An 18,840-nucleotide genomic window follows, 5' to 3' on the forward strand; every position below is an offset into this window, starting at 1 on the left:
CTTTGAATAATGTTGTATAATATTTATGAACTTCATGTGAAATTATGATTGATGCGAACAATGCATGATATCATGTTATATTGTTTTCGAATACACTGTCCCTTTTGTCTGATTGCGTTTATGAATATCGGAATTGATGAATGGTAGTATCATTAGAGTGTATGTTTTGATGTTGTGTAATTATTTGTGATCTGGTGTACCTACCAGACTTTCACAAGTCTAAGCCCTTTAAAATTTTAGATATTGATTAGTTGTGATGATACGATGATGAAACTTTGAACTAGACTTCTATTCATTTTGAGGTTTCTTAGGACTTGTTTAAGAAAATACTTTAAATATTTGGAAACTATCAAATGAGTTTTCACGACATTGGTATTGTCAGTTTTATGTTTAAATTGCATGAGTTTAAAATGGATATGAATATCTTTTCCTGTTATGATTTGGAATTTGATTTGTAAATTTAAATTTACTATGGTGAACCTAAATCCAAGTTCTAATGGAAAGTGGATCTAGTCCTACGTTATTGATAAACACCTGAAACCCGCCCAAGGTTTTGCTAACTTTGATTAGTTAAAAGATTTCTGTGGTGCTATCATTTTGGTTTTAAAAAATCAATTGCAAAATTTAAATTTTTTTCTAAATTTTTCAAAGTTAAAAATTTTGGGATGTTACATCCGCATACTGCACTGAGGTAGTCTTTAGTATACCTTCGCTTACTACTCCAAGGTATTGTCTATCAAGGCATGAGCATTCTACCTCCGCTTACCGCTCTAAGTTAGTTGCACATTTTTATATGCTTACTAAATTTGGGTTTTTGATTAACTTAATTAGAATAAGGTAGGTAAGAGGGGGCATATATACTCCTCCCTTTTGGATTTCTTAACTAACTATGGTTCACCCTAATAATGGACCTTAGCTCCAAGAAGGGCCCAGAGAGGGGGGCGTTCCACCCTATGGATCCACTTTCTTAATTAAATACAAATTTTTAATTTAGATCCAAATTTTATTTTAGTTAAATCTATAAGCGATCTAAATTCACATTTAATTAAATATAAATTCAATTAAATTCTAAATTTAAAATTATATTTAATTTAAATATAAATTAAATTAAATTTCAAATAAAATTCAACTAAAATTGAAATTAATTCTCAAATAAAGTTCAATTACAAATTGAAATTAAATATCAAATAAATTCAAATCAAGTTGAAATTCAAACTCAAATTAATATTTTAATTTAAATAAAAATTGAAGCTAAATTCAAGACATGAAAATTCATCATTAATTATTTAATAATTATAAAAAATTTATAGGTATTACGTGAGTATCGATATAGACTGATCTACATCTATCGTTGGCCAAACGATTCAGGGCCGATACTGATACTGACAATAAGTAAAAAAATATTATTTACAAAATGGTACCTGTGCCACGTGTGAAGTTACACGTTCATGTTGGGCTTTTGCTGACACCTTTCAACTTTTACCTCCAAATAGACCTTCGCAATCTGCACGTGTGGCAGCTCATGGTAAATGGTACTTGATTTTTGCGTGTGCTTGGATTGCCTTTAGGACGATCCCATCAATCGGCTCCTTCAAGCGAAACGTAACCGAGTTCATAAATTATACGATAGAGAAAGCTGGAATTCGTGATCTTGGTCATTTTACGTAAGCCCGAAAGGCCAGGTGGGGAAAGGGCCAAAGGGGGCTTTCAATTGGCGGAGTTTACGACGATTAGCTCAACCGTTTCCTCTCTCTCTCTCCAGAAACCAAAAGGAGTGAAGGGTTTTGTGATCCATTCCTTGATACCCATTTGAGGAAGACGTAAGAGTAAGCGAGAGAGGGGCGAGAAAGGGGCGAGAAAGGTGGTTAAGGTTTCTCTCTCTGTCTGTCTCTGTGTCTCTCTCTAAGATCCATCATGGAAGCCTCTGCTGCTCTCTCTTCAACTCGCTGTGAGTCTCTCTCTCTAAAAGAAAATGCATGATCTTTCTCCTTTTCCCTGTTGAATTTGTTTTGGGTACATGGTAACTGTGTTTCAGTCTTTTCTACTGATCTGATTTGCTTTCTCGTGGATTTCTCTAGCTACCAATCTCTTTTGGCCACATCTCTTTTCTATTTCACAGTTGTAGCAAACGAAATGGATAAGTTCTTGGAGTAGAAACGAACTGAAATAGATGGGTTTGTGTTTCCTTTGTCACACTTTGATTTAGCACATATGAAAAATGATTTCTGTTATCCATTTTAGATATTCTAGATGTTTGCATGAAAAATATTGATTATTAGTTACTCTCATTGGAAATCTTGTATTCGGTTGGAAAACAAAGATAATTTGGATTGGTACAAGATCTGGCTTTGTAATCCAATGTTCACCAAAGGTGTGATTGGTGCGCCACTGATTCAGATGAAAGGGATAAGCTGGCACTATGCTATCTTGCCCTACAATGCAGTACCCAGTTCATCATGTTTCTCTGGATAAGTCTGTGCATCCGAACAATGTTTAGGTGCTATTATTTGATTCATTGGGGACATGGTCGGGGCACAAAATGGCATTGCTTAGGAAATCATACGGATGGTAAAAATGCATCCGCTTTACTTATCACGGTGGACCTTCAAATATTGACTTGAATGACTATTCTTCGGTTGATTATGTAATAATCTACTGCTATTGCATTGAACCTCTCAATATTGAGGATAAACATGAATAGGATAGTGTCACTTTGAACAAGCTGCGATGGTGAAATTGGTAGATGCGTTGTTCTTAGGCAGCAGTTCTAGAGCAGCTCGCTTCGAGTCTGAGCAGTGGCAGCCTCTAAAGCTAAAAGACACAATGGATGATTTAATTTGATCCCGTTTTGTCAACAGACACTCTCTGCTTTTCTTTGCATCCTTCGCCTTAAGAGAGAGTTAAATTACTCGTGCGATGAGAGTGACTGGAACTTGACATCTAAGACTGGTTTTTGTAGATAACTGTGGTGTGCTTATTTTCTAGTCACCTTGGTAATTTCTCCTTTTCATTTTAAGGGTTGTTCAGGTGCAACCAGTGAGATATGTTTCTGGCCACATTCAATATCACTGGAGGTTGGTGATATTGAACCTCAACTGTTGATCAAACTTCACATAGATCCCACCATTGCCTTGTGCAGCTTCACTATCAAAGTACATTCTACAGATGCTACCACTATCAACTAATAATGGCTAATAACCATTGAGATTCAATGTCACCAACCTGTGGCAATGCTGAATATGACTGGATCTCTTGTGCGAACCCACTTATCCAGAGAACTAGGATTTGTGAGGATACTGCATTTTACTGCATTATGGAGTATAATGCCGACACTATCCTGTTTATCTGGGTAAGTGACCAAACAATCCTTTTAATATGTGTTATCTTATTACAAGGAAAAGCTGCTTTGCTTTGAGAATATAATTTTTTTACTGTTCTACTTTTCAGTTTTTTCATTTTTGCTTTCAAAATCTCCTCTACAACCCCCATCACCCCACCCCCCCCCCCCCCCAAAAAAAAAAACAAAGGAAAAATGAAAACATTGCACCATATTCTTGTATTAAATTGTTTCAACTGATGATCGATTTCTTTTGATTTGGTTGTGCATGATAACTATTGAATAATAAATTTGCAGTAAAAGCATGTTGTATATTGTGCTTTTGTCGAGGTTTTTCATTTGTGATGTCATCGTTGTTGGACTTTCATCTTCCAAGTTGTTTAGTTCTGCTTATGTTGGTCCAACCAAAGAATGCAAATTCCCATCTCATTATAAAAAAAAGGGTGCCCCTTCAGGTTTTGTGACTTTGGCTGGAACTTATTATATTTTGGTTTCCCTTGCCACAATGTTGGCAGGGGATTACTCATCACAACCCAATAAGAAAAAGATGATAGAATCTCAAACCATGGGAACATTGGAAATTATTGTCATTACCATAAGAGTAATATGAACTCCGCCTGTGTAGTTATACACTGCCGGTCCCAAGCCCGGATAAAGGAGGAGGGTTGCGGTAGGCCTGTGACAGCCAGCATAAAAACTTTGTCATATCCTATGAAAATGAACCAATATGAGAATTTCGTTGGGGCGTTCCCTACTGAGCGACGCGCTGTACTCTCTAGGCCCGGAGGCAGTGATAAATGTGCAAGGGTTGCTAGGTCGTCGCCCAGAAGCGACGCGTCACACCGGCGCCCGGGTGTGGTGTCAAATAGGCAAGGGTTCCCTCACTTTGTTGGACGGGTGGGGGTAAAGAAGTTAGTCCAAGACCATAAAATTAGGTTAGCCACTTGGAACATAGGGTCTTTAACTGGTAAGTTGGTAGAGTTAGTAGATGTTATGTGTAGGAGAAAGATTGATATTTTATGTCTTCAAGAGACCAAATGGGTAGGTGAGAAAGCTAAAGTGATAGAACCTTGGGGATATAAGATTTGGTATACATGAATAAATAGGAATAGGAATGGAGTAGGGATTGTTATGAGTCGTCAGTTTATAGATAATGTAGTTGAGGTCCGTAGGAAGGGTGATAGAATTTTACTTATTAAATTAGTATTAGGTACGGATATTATTAATATTATTAGTGTTTATGCACCTCAAGTAGGTTTAGATGATTCCATTAAGCATCAATTTTGGGAAGATTTAGATGGAGTAGTACAAGAGACATCCTATGGAGAAAAGCTTTTCATCGGCGGTGACCTTAATGGACATGTAGGCATTAGTAGGGATGGATTTGAGAATATCCATGGAGGCTATGGTATAGGAGAAAGAAATGAAAGTGGAGAAAGGATTTTAGATTTTTGTTTGTCCTATGATATGATCTTAGCAAACACTTGGTTTAGGAAGAGGGAGTCTCACCTAGTAACATTTAAAAGTGGGGTTAATACGAGTCAGATAGATTTTTTCCTACTTAGAAAGAGAGATAGGGGTTGTTGCATCGATTGTAAGGTTATACCAGGAGAAAGTGTAGCTACACAACATAGAGTCTTAATTTTAGATCTTAGAATTAGACAATGCCGCAAAAGGGATAGACATAGGATAGATCCTAGAATTAAGTGGTGGGCACTGAAAGGAGCTAAACAAGGAATGTTTGTAGAGCAGGTAGTTAAGGAAGTTGATTGGTGTCTCGAGGAGGATTCAGAATCAATGTGGAATAAGATAGCGGGTGGTATGAGAAAAGCAGCTAAGGAGGTATTGGGTGAGTCTAAAGGCGGTGCACCACTAGGTAAGGATACATCATGGTGGAACGAGGATGTCAAATTAGCTATTAAGGTTAAAAGAGAGTGTTATAGAAATCTAAGTAAGAGTCGTGATAATGAGAATTTGGAGAAGTATATGATAGCAAAGAAGGAAGCTAAAAAAGTTGTTCGAAACGCGAGGGCTAAGGTATATAAGGAGGTTTATGACAAGTTGGATACCAAAGAAGGCGAGAAGGATATTTATAGGCTTGCAAAGATGAGAGATAGGAAATCGAAGGAGTTGGGTATGGTTAGATGTATCAAAGATGAAACGCAAAGGGTTTTAGTCAAAGATGAGGAGATTAAGGAGAGATGGAAAGATTATTTTGATAAGCTATTTAATGATAGTCATGCTCAAGATCTTGGAGACTTCTCCATTCCTTTTCATGAGATAAATCGTGACTTCATGCGCAAGATTCAAAAGAAAGAAATTGCAGAGGCTTTGAAGAAAATGAAATCAAGAAGGGCAGTTGGCCCAGATGGTATACCTATCGAGGCTTGGAAATGCTTGGGAGAGAAAGGTTTAGAATGGTTGACAAATCTTTTTAACTTGATTTGGCGAACAAATAAGATGCCTAATGAGTGGAGGAAGAGTACTTTGGTGCCTTTATATAAGAATAAGGGTGATATACAAGATTGCACAAACTATCGTGGTATAAAACTCATGAGTCATACTATGAAACTTTGGGAGAGGGTGATTGAGTCTAGGTTGAGGAAGGTTGTCATGATATCGGAGAATCAATTTGGTTTTATGCCTGGAAGATCAACTATGGAAGCTATACATCTTCTTAGACAACTTATTGAAAGATATAGAGAGAGGAACAAAGATTTGCATATGGTTTTTATTGATTTAGAGAAGGCATACGATAGAGTACCTAGGGACGTTCTCTGGTGGACAATGATGAAGAAAGGTGTTTCTCTAAAGTACATTAGTATAATTAAAGATATGTATGAAGGAGTAGTAACCAATGTCCGCACTTGTGGAGGGGTGACAACCAATTTTCCGATAACGGTTGGGTTACATCAAGGATCTGCTTTAAGCCCTTTCCTATTTGCGATAGTGATGGATGAGCTTACGAGATCAATTCAAGAAAATGTACCGTGGTGTATGTTGTTTGCTGATGATATTGTTTTGATTGATGAGTCTAGAGCTGGGGTTAATGCTAAGTTAGAATTATGGAGACAGACATTGGAAGCTAGAGGTTTTAAGTTGAGTAAGAGTAAGACTGAATATATGGAATGTCGGTTTAGTAAGCAACGAAGTAGGGATGGGAGTGTAGTGAAGCTTGGTGAGCAAGATATACCGGTGAATGATTATTTCAAATATTTGGGATCCATCATTCAAAAGTATGGAGAAATTGATGGAGATGTAAATCATAGGATAAAGGTTGGGTGGATGAAATGGAAAAGTGCTACTGGAGTGCTGTGCGATCGTAGAATGCCATTGCGGTTGAAGGGAAAGTTTTATAGGACGACTATTAGACCCGCTTTACTATATGGTACGGAATGTTGGGCTGCCAAGAGACATCATATTCAAAAAATGAGTGTAGCTGAGATGCGGATGCTTAGATGGATGTGTGGAAATACAATAAAAGATAAGATTCGGAACGAAGAGATACGTAAGAAGGTAGGTGTTGCACCCATTGAAAATAAGATGCGAGAGAATCGTTTACGGTGGTTTGGACATATTCGGCGAAGGCCTAATGATGCTCCAGTTAGAAGGTTGGAGAAATGGGAAAATATATTAGTTAAAAGAGGTCGGGGTAGGCCTAGGAAGACTTGGATGGAGATGATAGGAAAGGATATGAATGCTTTGAACCTCACCGAGGACATGGCGTTGGATAGAAATGATTGGAGGAAAAGGATTCATGTGGAAGACCCAAAATGAATTTCTTTTTTGGTTCATATCGCTGACCCCAATTGTTTTGGGATGAAGGCGTAGTTGTTGTTGTTGTTGTACCATAAGAGTAATATGCTTCATGACATGGTGATGCCAAGGGGGTTCCTTGAAACCAATGTTGTGAAAAGCGTTGAGGCGTAGCGAAGCGCTCCACCAAAAACGGAGGCGAGGCGTAAAGCATAAGCCTCAATTTTTTTTTTTGAAAATTTAAAAAACTTTAAAAAATATCTAAAAATACTAATAAATAAAAGAAATATTTTATTGATAAAGCAACAATCAATAATATATATAAAATCTCAAATAAATATCGAAAAATATGAGATGGACATTTAAAATAGTAAAAGTAACATTAGTGCAACAACTTGATCTATGTAAGTATCTAAGAAATAAAATATGAGCATTCAATAAAAAATTAAGCAAATAAGGATCCAAAAAACATATAAATGCCCATAGTCCTATGATATGAATTAGGGCTTAGGCTCTTCTTGTGTCTCGTCATCATCAATATCTAAGCCTTCAATGTTATCATCTAAGGAATCCATATAAACAAGTTCTTCTTCATCCTTATTCTCTGACACATCATCTGCACTTTCTTCCTCTACATCCTTAGTCACTTCTTTTGCTTTTTTTCTTCCTTCTATAAGAAATCATATATTAAATACTTATTGTATATAATTAAAAATATATATTTATATTCGTAGCTAGGTAAAAGGAATATAGCTTTACCTCGAGCTCGTGAAGACTTGTCTTGCCTAAAACTACTTTGTGAATCATGATGTGAAGTGACTTTTCAATAAGCGTTTATGTCGATGTCCTGGTCCAACCATGAATCCTCCAACCAATTGGGATCGCTAGGCAACACTGGATCTTTCTTCTCCATAATTCACTCATCACCTGAGTCTATATGATCTAGACATATAGGGTCTTTGATAGCCCTCCTCATATTTTTCTTCCTTAACTTCATATTGTACATGACAAAAACCAATGCATTCATCTTCTCTTGTTTAAGTTTATTCCTTCGTTTTGTATGCACCTATAATTCTAAATCATTGGTAATTAATTATAAAATAATTAAATTTATACAAATGTATTTCAAAAACAAAATACAAAGTCACATACCAATGATAAGGTATATCAATTTCTCTCACAGCCTGGTGCACTACACGTCAAACTTAAAACTTGAATTGAAAAATTCATCAATTCTGGATTTTTATGCCCAAATGAACTCCACCAATCAGCTACATTCAAATAAAACAATAAAAAATGATAAAAACATTAAGAATGTCACAATTAACAAAAAAATTAAAACATAAAAATAATATTAACAAATAACAACATAATTGCAAACTTACCAGAACTTTTTATTTTCCTTGTTGTAACGATCGCCTCTCTACTAAACAACCCCTTTGCCTTTTTAAATACATCGATTTGTGTTATAATTTTCAATCGAACATTTACATTAGAAACCAATTTTTCAACACAATTATAAAAACCACTCATAACTTCTCCATCCGGATTGAAGTTGTCAACATAATGAAAATGAGGATTTAAATGATAGGAAACTGCATGCAAAGGCTTATGGAGTTGCAAGTCTCATTGTCTGTCAATGATGTCCCAAATAAATTTATATTTTCTTTCAACATTATCAAGATTTAAAGCAATTTCTTTTTTTTCTTCTATCCATTGCCTCGTACAAAAATCGCATAGTAGGTTCATCCGCATCCACTAATCGCAATACTTTCACGAGAGGCAGCGTAGCTTTAATTGCATATGATATGATAACCCAAAACTTATGATCATTAAAAACAATATAAGCAATGTTCTTAGCATCAATTTTCTTATAGCAATTAGATGATCTAAAATTTGAAGACAAGAACATCGACTTCAACTTTTTTTTGTAACATCTAATACTACGAATAGTGAGATATGATGTGGCAAAACGAGTGACGGCTGGACGTAAAAGTTCTCTCTTCTTTGTAAACTTTCTCATCAAATTTAATATCCATGCATCATTATAGATATATCTTATAATTTTCTTTGCTTTTTCTGTTGTATCTTTAAAAATTGATATCTTTTCAATATCTTTTAACATCATATCCAAGTAATGTGCCGCACATGGTGTCCAAACAAATGTTTTTTCTGTTGTTAACTGTTACATAATTTGGTACATTATTTGTAATGAATTGTACCACATTCTTTTTATCAACTTCTTTAACAACTTCTTCAAACAACTTACACAAATTTACAATAATTTTTTTCATGTCGCTTATGTCAACAAACTTCAAAAATATTGTCCCTGATGAGCTGTTCACAAGAAAATTAATTAAGTTTTTTTTCCTTCCCATCTATCCAACCATCTGCCATAATACTTCTACCAACTTTTGACCATTCTTTTTTTAACTCTTTTAAAATTTTATGAGTACATTCTACCTTATCCTTCAAAATTCACGTTCTGATATCGTGGTAAGAAGGTGGTTTGAACTCTCACCCATAATTTGCAATAGATTCTACCGTTGGACCAAAATATGGATTGTTGCAAAGATTAAATGATAGGGCATTGAAACAAAAAAATCTCTCAATGGCACGACATACATTTTTTCTCTCTTTCCTTTTGAATGCAGTGTTTATTGTGGTTTATCAGGTTTATTTGTTTACAAATTGGTCCATGGGACCAGCTGTTCTTGTTTTTGCAATACTACATGATCCACTGGCAATCATATTATCACATGTTCATGATCCAAAATAAACACTCCTTCCAATTTCTAACTTGCTTTGTTTTTCGTCTTGTTTTTTTCCTTTTAATCCCTTAGATGATTCTGAAAAAACCTTTTTACATCAGGTGAAACCTTTTGGCACAAGCTTAGACCATGTTTTGTGTCAGCTAAGTGATGTTTCAACCTTTCAACTTGTAAATGCCTCGTGTAGTTTCTTTATAACAGTAATTGCAAATTACATGTCTTAGGAGTTTGAGATCTTTAGTGGGATTTGGAACTTTAGTACCATGATCCCATCTTACATCTCTTCCCATTGTTCAACTGCATAAAATACATATATATATATATATATTAACAGAGGAATTTATAAAAACTCAAAGAGTTAAAAAAAAATTGAGTCAATGCTTTATATAATCCAATGAATTCAGATTCATATTCAATAAGAATCAACATATATTTCCAATTAAACATCCAGTAAGAATTTCATGTTGAAACAGATTATATAACTGAGAAATTGATTATATAACTGATAAACTGATTATATAATTGAGAAACTAATTATATAACTTAGAAACAAATTATATAGCTGTGAAAAAAACTAAAAAACTACACAATAGGATTGACATAAAAATATAACGTCTTAAAGTGTATGTATATCTGTTTTTCAAATAAAAACACAGATTTATATAATTAATTAAATATAATATATATATATATATATATAACTGAGAAATTGATTATATGATTGAGAAACTAATTATATCAGTATCGCTTAGAAATAGATTATATAGATGTGAAAAAAATTACACAGCATAACAGGATTGACAGCAAAATATAGTGTCCTAACGTGTATGTATATCTGTTTTCCACACAAATACACACAGATTTATATAATTAATTAAATATATAACATATATATAACTAAAAAACTGATTATATAACTGAGAAACTGATTATATGATTGAGAAACTAATTATATCAGTATGGCTTAGAAATAGATTATATAGATGTGAAAAAAACTACACAGCATAACATGATTGACAACAAAATATAGTGTCCTAATGTATATGTAATTATGTATATATGTTTTCCACACAAATTTATATAGTTAATTAAACATATAACATATATATAACTGAAAAATTGATTATATAACTGAGAAACTGATTATATGATTGAGATACTAATTATATGACTTAGAAACAAATTATATAGATATGAAAAAAACTACACAACATAACAAGATTGACATAAAAAACATATTATATAATATATATGTAATATACACATGTCCAAACACAGAATATATATGTATATAATTGAAAAACAGAAACTGAAAATGGAAAAAAGAAAAAAGAAAGGAAAAAAGAAGAAGAAGAAAAACAAAGAGAGTGGCAGGCGAGAGCTTAGAAGAGGAGAAAAAATAACAGGAAGAAAAAAAAGGGAAGGGAAAAGAAAAAGAGGAAAAAAATGAAAAAAAACTATGTACCTCGGTTTGATGGGGTCCTTCTCGCAGTGAGAGGAGGGTCGAGAGAGGCAGTGGCTCAACTCTGGTCCTTCTTCTTCCTTTTGACCTTCCTTTCGGCAGAGAGAGAGAGAGCTGAGAGAGCAGTGAGAGACGGGAGAGCAGTGAGAGACGAGAGAGCAAGGAGAGGCAAGAGAGTAGCTAGAGACGAGAGGGCAGGGAGAGACGTGCACCTCAAGGCACAAGGGCCCTTGCCTTGAGGCGAGGCATGCTTTTTACGCCTTGAGGCACGTTTTTAACATCACTGCTTTGAAACATTAGTTAATATGTCAAATTAGAAGGGATGCTACATAGTTCTTCAACTATATTTTATTTTGAGAATCTGAGATGAAGTTACACGAGGTGAATTGAACAATAAAGTGGATACAACAACAACAACAACAACAACAACAACAACAACTACGCCTTCATCCCAAAACAATTGAACAATAAAGTGGATCTGGTCAGATATTTTTAACTGTGATATATATCGTAACGATTGTATTATCATTGCTTTCTAGATTTTCATAATCATGAATTTGTTTTTTCTTTCTTTGACAAGAGTACCACCTTTAGCTTCAGTGGCTTCTTAGTACCTGTTTTTAGAAGGCTGCAGTTTTTCTGTGGGTTGACACCTTTGTGGGACGCAAGATTCTTTCCATGCGCACTTCTCCACCACCAAAGGCCCCAACTTTCTCCTGGTTCATATGTTTTTTTTTCCCTTTCATTATGCAAACTTTCTTAGAGGGCAAACCGTAGTTTGTTAATGCATCTTATTTTCCTGAGTTGGTCAAAGAAATCTGGCATCCATGGATAACAGTATCTCAAGTATCTATCTTCTCATGTTTTGTCCGTTGTCTATGTCCAGTTATTGTTACTGCTTTCTTTTATTCATAGTGAAATTTTGGTAAACTAATGCATTACTGCCATTTGTGGCTTGTTTCATTGACTGGCGAATCACAGGGTTTTCTGTGACTAAATTACATTCTTTTTCACTCTATGAGAACCCTAATGCACGCCACATATTTAAAGTTGGGTCACATAAGCCATCCCAGGGTTTCGGGAGTTTGTTGATCTCTTCAACAGTGAACCAAAAAAGGTCATCCTTGTCCTATATAAAGGCTTCAGAGACTACACAAGGATTGGCATCTGGCAGTGAGTTTCTTAACCTTTAGCTATTGCAATCTAATTTTCGTTAAAATTCTCAGTGTTCTAACAATGTCCATTCACTTGGGGCTCAAGCATATTTTTTATTCTACCCTACAATATATGGTGGAAAAACTTCTTAGTAGTTCTCATGGTGTCTTGGTCATTCAATCTAACTGCAGAAGATGTCAGAGACAAGAGTATAAAGGGTGAAAATTTGAATCAAAACCTGCACATGACAAAATTTCCTAGTGGGTTTGAGGTATGTTGTGTTTGCCAAATTATGTTTTACTTGTTACTGCTCACTAGTTTCAGCAGATGATCATTGTGATTTTAGTTCTGTCAATGTCCAAACTGTTTAGTTTATGAGTAAAATGTGGTTGAATGACGTAATGACTGGAACCTTAAGCTTCTGAATCTTGAACATATTTATACATCTTCTCAATAATATTTTACCCTTACATAATGGAAAAATATTCATCATTATCATCCATGTTTCCTTCTCTGAAAAACATACAATATTTTCTCAAAAGATCATACACTTCTATCTGTTGAAGTAATCGTGACAAAAACTGATCTGTGATGGAGTTTTTAAGTTTTGTTTGTCATTGCCCATTAATTGCTATAATCCCATGTGAATGTGACATTAGAAACGTCCCTTTTGGGCCTTCATGGTAAGTCTCAGCATTTCTTCAATGTGATTTATTATATATTCAGAAATGAGGCCAGGTAATAGGCTAGGGGTGAAAGGCAGAAGGAATCAAATGTGTGAAGCAACAGCATCTGCTCCTATTTTTGAGTATAGCATACTGCCATTTGTATTGATATAATGTTATATTTTAAAACTTCATTTCATGTTCTTTATCTGTTTGTTCTTCCTTTGTTTCTTTTTTTACTAAAAGCTTCCGTGAGATCTAATTCACATGGGATGTTTTCACTGCAGGCATTGATGATGGAAGTTTGTGATGAGACCAGTATTGCTGAGCTTAAATTAAAGGTTAGTTATTTGTTTACATGTTTTGGCTTCATATGTTTTGATATACCTAATGGAAATAAATGACACCAACTAAAATGACAGAATAAAAGAGAGGAAACAACATTGTAAAGGTCAATTGGATATTTATTGTATAAGCAGGTAGTGTGTGACTTGGATCTCTCTGGTTGTCAGTATATTAGGTGAAAGTAGCATCTCTGCTCAAGATGTTTTCTTTTGTCGCGTGACGATTTCTGGAAAGTGAGTTAAGAGAATAGATAGACACTAGACAGGAAAACAAAAACACTATTTGAAATAGCTATCTTTTTATTTGGCATTCTGAGCTGTCATTTTAACCTTATCTGATATGCATTAGTTGTCATCCGCAAGTCAATCTTATAGAGTTTGTTGTACATAAGACATGAAAAAGTGATACATAATCTTGATTGCTTAAAGCTGCTTTTACCTTGTGAGCTACATACATAAAAGTGAAATAAATAAAGACAAATATACATTCATATGTACATATATATAGATAAACATACTCTTTACTTCGCTCTGTACTTCTATCAGAAGTGAAAATGTTCTACCTTCATCAGTGGTCCGTCTTGGGCCTCTGAAAGCATCCTCTGCAGTTTTCTGTTACAAATCACTGAAGTTTTATGTGGATATAGCATTATTCTGGTTGAAGTTACTGGAGGTTTGCTAATAACCTTATATATTTTTATTCTTAGTAGTCAGCATTTCTGATACCAGTATTCTATTTTTATCATGTTCCAAAATCTTATAGTTTTCTTCAGGTGGGAAACTTTGAGATGCATCTTAGAAGGAGTATAGCATCAACAAAAGCTCCACCACATATTGTGTCCACTTCAGCTCCACTACCTGCTCCAACTAAGCCAATGGTAGAATCTGTAGCTTCCGCACCACCAACTGTACCAGGGAAATCCTCCCCATCAACTACAAATCCATTTGCCAATGTCTCACAAACCAAGACTTCCAAGCTAGCAGTTTTAGATGGAGTTGGAACTAATGCATATGTCCTAATACATTCTCCTACGGTATGTGATGTGTTCTAACAGTTTTCAAATGTTGACTGACCCCAAATATAAAATTGTGTACGCTTCCACCTTATTAGGTTGGCTCATTTCGTCGAGGGAGAACAATTAAAGGGAAGAAACAAGCCCCCATATGTAAAGAGGTATTGCTGTCTGTACTTTTTGGTTGCAAACTTGCAATAACTGTAACCACATCACTACTAAGTACCAATTCTTCATCTAAGTATATGTCAACAAAAAATGTAATTCTTCAACTGGAAGACTTTTCCAGTTTTCCTTTTCTTGAAAGATGATTTGAAGAATACTGGTTTACATTTCAAATTTGTTTTTTGATCTTTCCTGTTCTTCTTCACTAATTACTAAGGAGTATTAACTTTTGATTTGTCGAATTTCTTTTGCTTTAAATAACCAGGGCGATATGATCAAAGAAGGACAGCTCATTGGATATTTGAACCAGTTTGGCACTGAGCTGCCTGTGAAGGTGATTTTCTTTCCCTTTTTGCTGCTCCATGGTGTCTCTCATCAGTCAACAAGGTCAGTCGATGCTCTGGTTTTTCAAAAGTGCCCATCCATCCCTGTTAGATGATGGTAGGAGAACTGGCCCTTTACGCTAACCCATTTTATGCCAAAATGCTTTTTATGCCTGTTTCTTTTGTTGAACTCATATTCCATGGAAACAAACTACTGTTTTGACCCGTTGGCATCCTCATTCAGCCAGCATTCCTGGCTGCCCTTTTCTCATTTTTGTGGACATGAACATATATTCAAATAATTCAGAAAGACTGAAAATTTGAAGTTCCTGAAACTTTTCAGTTACTTTCGAGTTGTTGCTGGGCAATTTTGGTTCCCTGTGACTCTTTAAAATTTGGTGAGATATATGCCTATTCTGGAGCATGATACTCATCACACTAAGAATTGAAAAGGAGATGGTAAGAGTCATTTCACACAAAATTTGACTTTCAAGTTAAAATCACTTAGAAGCAGTATGGGCATTTGAAAATTTTCCTTAGTTTCCATTAACAAGAGTGATGGAGCCGGCCAAGCAGAATCTAAGCGAGGATCCTATGGATCTTCTAAAGGGTAGTAGGACTGCTGTCTTTTTTAAAAAAAAAAAAAGACAAGTCAAGAAATTTAGGATCTGCTGTTTCTAAAGATTTGGATAGATATGGGTGTTTTTTTCACCAAAAACAGGAACATGTATTACTCTAAGAGTAGGAAATGCAGGTTCTGACAGAAACTAGGACCAATATGCATCTCTCTCTCTCTCACACACACTTAGAAGCAGTATGGGCATTTGAAAATTTTCCTTAGTTTCCATTAACAAGAGTAATGGAGCCGGCCAAGCAGAATCAAAGCGAGGATCCTATGGATCTTCTAAAAGGTAGTAGGACTGCTGTCTTTTTTTTTTAAAAAAAGACAAGACAAAAAATTTAGGATCTGCTGTTTCTAAAGATTTGGATAGAGATGGGTGGTTTTTTTCACCAAAAACAGGAACATGTATTACTCTAAGAGTAAGAAATGCAGGTTCTGACAGAAACTAGGACCAATATGCATCTCTCTCTTCAAATGCTAATATTTTTTCTACTTCTGAGCAGTCAGATGTGGCTGGGGAAGTTATTAAGCTTCTGTACAAAGAAGGAGGTAATCATTGTAGACCTATAACATTCATTGGTGTGTTCTTCCTGTTTTTCCATTTTTCACTTTTCACTTCACTTTTGAATCGTTTGCAGAGCCAGTTGGATATGGTGACCCTCTTATTGCTGTCTTGCCTTCCTTTCACGAGATTAAGTGAGCATACATCGGAAGGCCTAAGAGGACTCTCCATTGTTTCATGAACCAGGAAGGCCATCTAAACTTGATTTTCATTAATCAATTGTTCTGCCTGTCAGTCCGTTGTTTATCTTTATCCGGCATTTGTTTTAGTTCTCTGAGGTGAAAGTTTTGATTATCCAAAACAGTTCATGAATTTTTTTCATATTACAATCTTAAACTATCTTATTCGAAGCGCAGGTAAGTGGGATATGTGTGTGTGTGCGAGCAATAGCATGCATGTGTGTGCATGTTTATCACTGTTGTGGCAATACAGGGTTTCTATTTTGTTTCGTGGATACTGGTCAGTTATAAATTTGTTCTTTTAGCTGTTGTCATCGGTAATGGTTAAGATTTGGATGTCTGCCCATTGCCATCTCTTAAATGCATGGTTCTTTTGTAGGCAGTTCAATTTGTTGTTTCCAATATCACCTAATATCGTAAGAAGGTTTGCCAACCATAGTTAAGGCAGTGCATTGACTTCATCTAAAAGGACTGGCCTCTGGAGTGGGGAGCTGTCTTACTCTAGGTTGTAAGCACGTTTCTTCTTATTCATGTCATCAATGATGCAATAGGAGGCTGATAAATCCCAAGCTCGACCATCAATGAGCATGGGGAAAATGGACTTTGCAATGTACTTTATATTGGCTAAAACATAGTTTTGGTTTTGCATGGCATAAGCCTTGATGCCAATCCTCTTTTTGACAGAAGCACTGCGGTTTAGCTTCCCATTGGTATTAGAAACTGTGACCCCTTGAAGGCTTCCATAAAATTTCAGTTGTTTCTTACAACTTTTGTGAAAATTGTTGAACAGGAGATAGGAATTGGAACCTTTTCTTTGTTTTCTCTTTTTTTTTAATCTTATTTATCATTTATCTGCGGGAGTTAATTCCATTGGTAGTTGATACCGTCAATCCTAATGAATAGACATATGAAGCAATCAGTACAATTTTATTTCTTCTGACATTGTCATTGTATGCTACTTAAAAAAAAAGAGTTTTCTTTCTTATCATCTATTTGAACATGAATTTGTGCACAAGTCCACATCAAGTTAAAGACAGTTATGACATGTATCAGGCATATTAAGTGAATATAGGGATGGTAGTTTAGTTATAAGTTATAACAAAGCCTTTGCTTCCCGAGTGTCGAGGATTTATATCATTTGTGAATGCCTTTATTACAGGAAGCAACGTATCATCATGAGGCAAATTCTGAATCAACTCCGTCAGATTGTTAGTTCATTGCCAGAATAAGGTTATCTATATTCTCAGTATCATTGGAACTACGCTGTAATTGGTTGGATTTGCTTCGGATACCCCACCTGAACCCGATTACCCAGGTATATGATGAAAACTTCATACCTGGATATTACTGAGGTTGACTTGAACCCAACCCGAGCAACATAATCAGGTTCGGGATATAACTCTGCTCCGATATCCAACCTGACCCTTTTGATCCAAGTATTTTATAAGTATCTTTTAACTGTAAATATACATATTTTAAACACCCTTAAATTATATGGTTAGGGTTTGAGGTTCATTTTCTTGACCTGACCTGTCAGCTTGTTATTTGGGTGTGTTCGAGCAAACCCTGGTGACACAAACCCGACCTGTTGACAGCCCTAATTGGATCACACGCAAATAATCACTCCACACACTGTACCAACCATAAGGTTCTGGCATATGATATGTTTAAGCATGACCTTCACAGGACTCAGAAGGTCCATAGGGTTTGTAAGACATCCCATGAAGCCAAGGTTAACCACCCATAGGCATCTGCCACCGGCCAAATACATGAATGATAATAGAAGTGTTGGACGCGGACTTGGTGCCTTTGTTTGCTACATGAGATCCTCAATGTACATTTTTAGCTTTTCTGCAATACCGAAAACATAGATGCAGCAAGGTTGACCATGACCATGATCCAAGAAAATCCAAGAAACTTTGGGATTTTCTATGGCATTCTGCGGCCCAAAATCTTGTAGCTGTGGTGATATAAATTTTGAGCAATCCATTAGCAACAGCAAGCTTGAGAATATCGGTTTTGTAGAACTCATCAGAATATGTGCTTGCAGGATTTACACCCATGCCCACAAATAGGGGTGTCAACGGGTTAGGTTTACCCGGACCAAACCCTACAGGCTCTGGGTATGGTGAAAAATAAGAAGACCCACCAAGACCCAGTCTGGATCCGAAGGTCCTGTTAATACGTGGATTCGGGTATACTTTGTTAAATTTTATACCAGACTCAAGCCCGACCCAAGTTCCGATTAAGACCCATAAATTTTTAATGTAAAAATGATAAAAATATTATTTTACCAGGTATGGTCCAGGTCTGGTTTATGTAGTTCTTATCGGGTCCGGGTATGGTTTCTTTTATAGTAGACCTGATAAGACTCGTGTCCGGACTGGTCCAAGTCTGTTCCACCTGGGTCACAACCAAACCTGACCTGTTGAAACCTCTACTCACAAAGAAAGACTTGTAAGAGAATTGATTGAAATAGAGCCTCT

The 18,840-nt window shown here is 35.6% G+C and overlaps 1 protein-coding gene across 1 annotated transcript; it reads left to right on the forward strand.

Moving 5' to 3' along the window:
- The first annotated feature begins 1,645 nt into the window (after positions 1 to 1,645).
- LOC149846351 (uncharacterized) lies at positions 1,646 to 16,621 on the forward strand. Its single transcript, XM_089996314.1, has 9 exons — positions 1,646 to 1,948; positions 12,308 to 12,499; positions 12,673 to 12,752; positions 13,434 to 13,487; positions 14,264 to 14,524; positions 14,602 to 14,664; positions 14,934 to 15,002; positions 16,117 to 16,162; positions 16,252 to 16,621. Exons 1-9 carry the CDS (start codon positions 1,915 to 1,917, stop codon positions 16,311 to 16,313), a joined length of 861 nt encoding a protein of 286 aa, XP_089852440.1. The 5' UTR covers positions 1,646 to 1,914; the 3' UTR covers positions 16,314 to 16,621.
- Positions 16,622 to 18,840: the final 2,219 nt, after the last annotated feature.

This window comes from Nuphar pumila, chromosome 2 (genome assembly GCF_984573655.1).
Source record: "Nuphar pumila chromosome 2, dmNupPumi1.hap1.1, whole genome shotgun sequence".
NCBI classification, from domain to species: Eukaryota; Viridiplantae; Streptophyta; class Magnoliopsida; order Nymphaeales; family Nymphaeaceae; genus Nuphar; species Nuphar pumila.

Bases quoted from the DNA above. Each gene is read 5' to 3' on its own strand.
- LOC149846351 (XM_089996314.1), top strand. From the start codon at position 1,915: ATGGAAGCCTCTGCTGCTCTCTCTTCAACTCGCT. The intron at 15,003-16,116 runs GTGATTTTCTTT...ACTTCTGAGCAG, and splicing joins GCACTGAGCTGCCTGTGAAG to TCAGATGTGGCTGGGGAAGT. The intron at 16,163-16,251 runs GTAATCATTGTA...AATCGTTTGCAG, and splicing joins GCTTCTGTACAAAGAAGGAG to AGCCAGTTGGATATGGTGAC.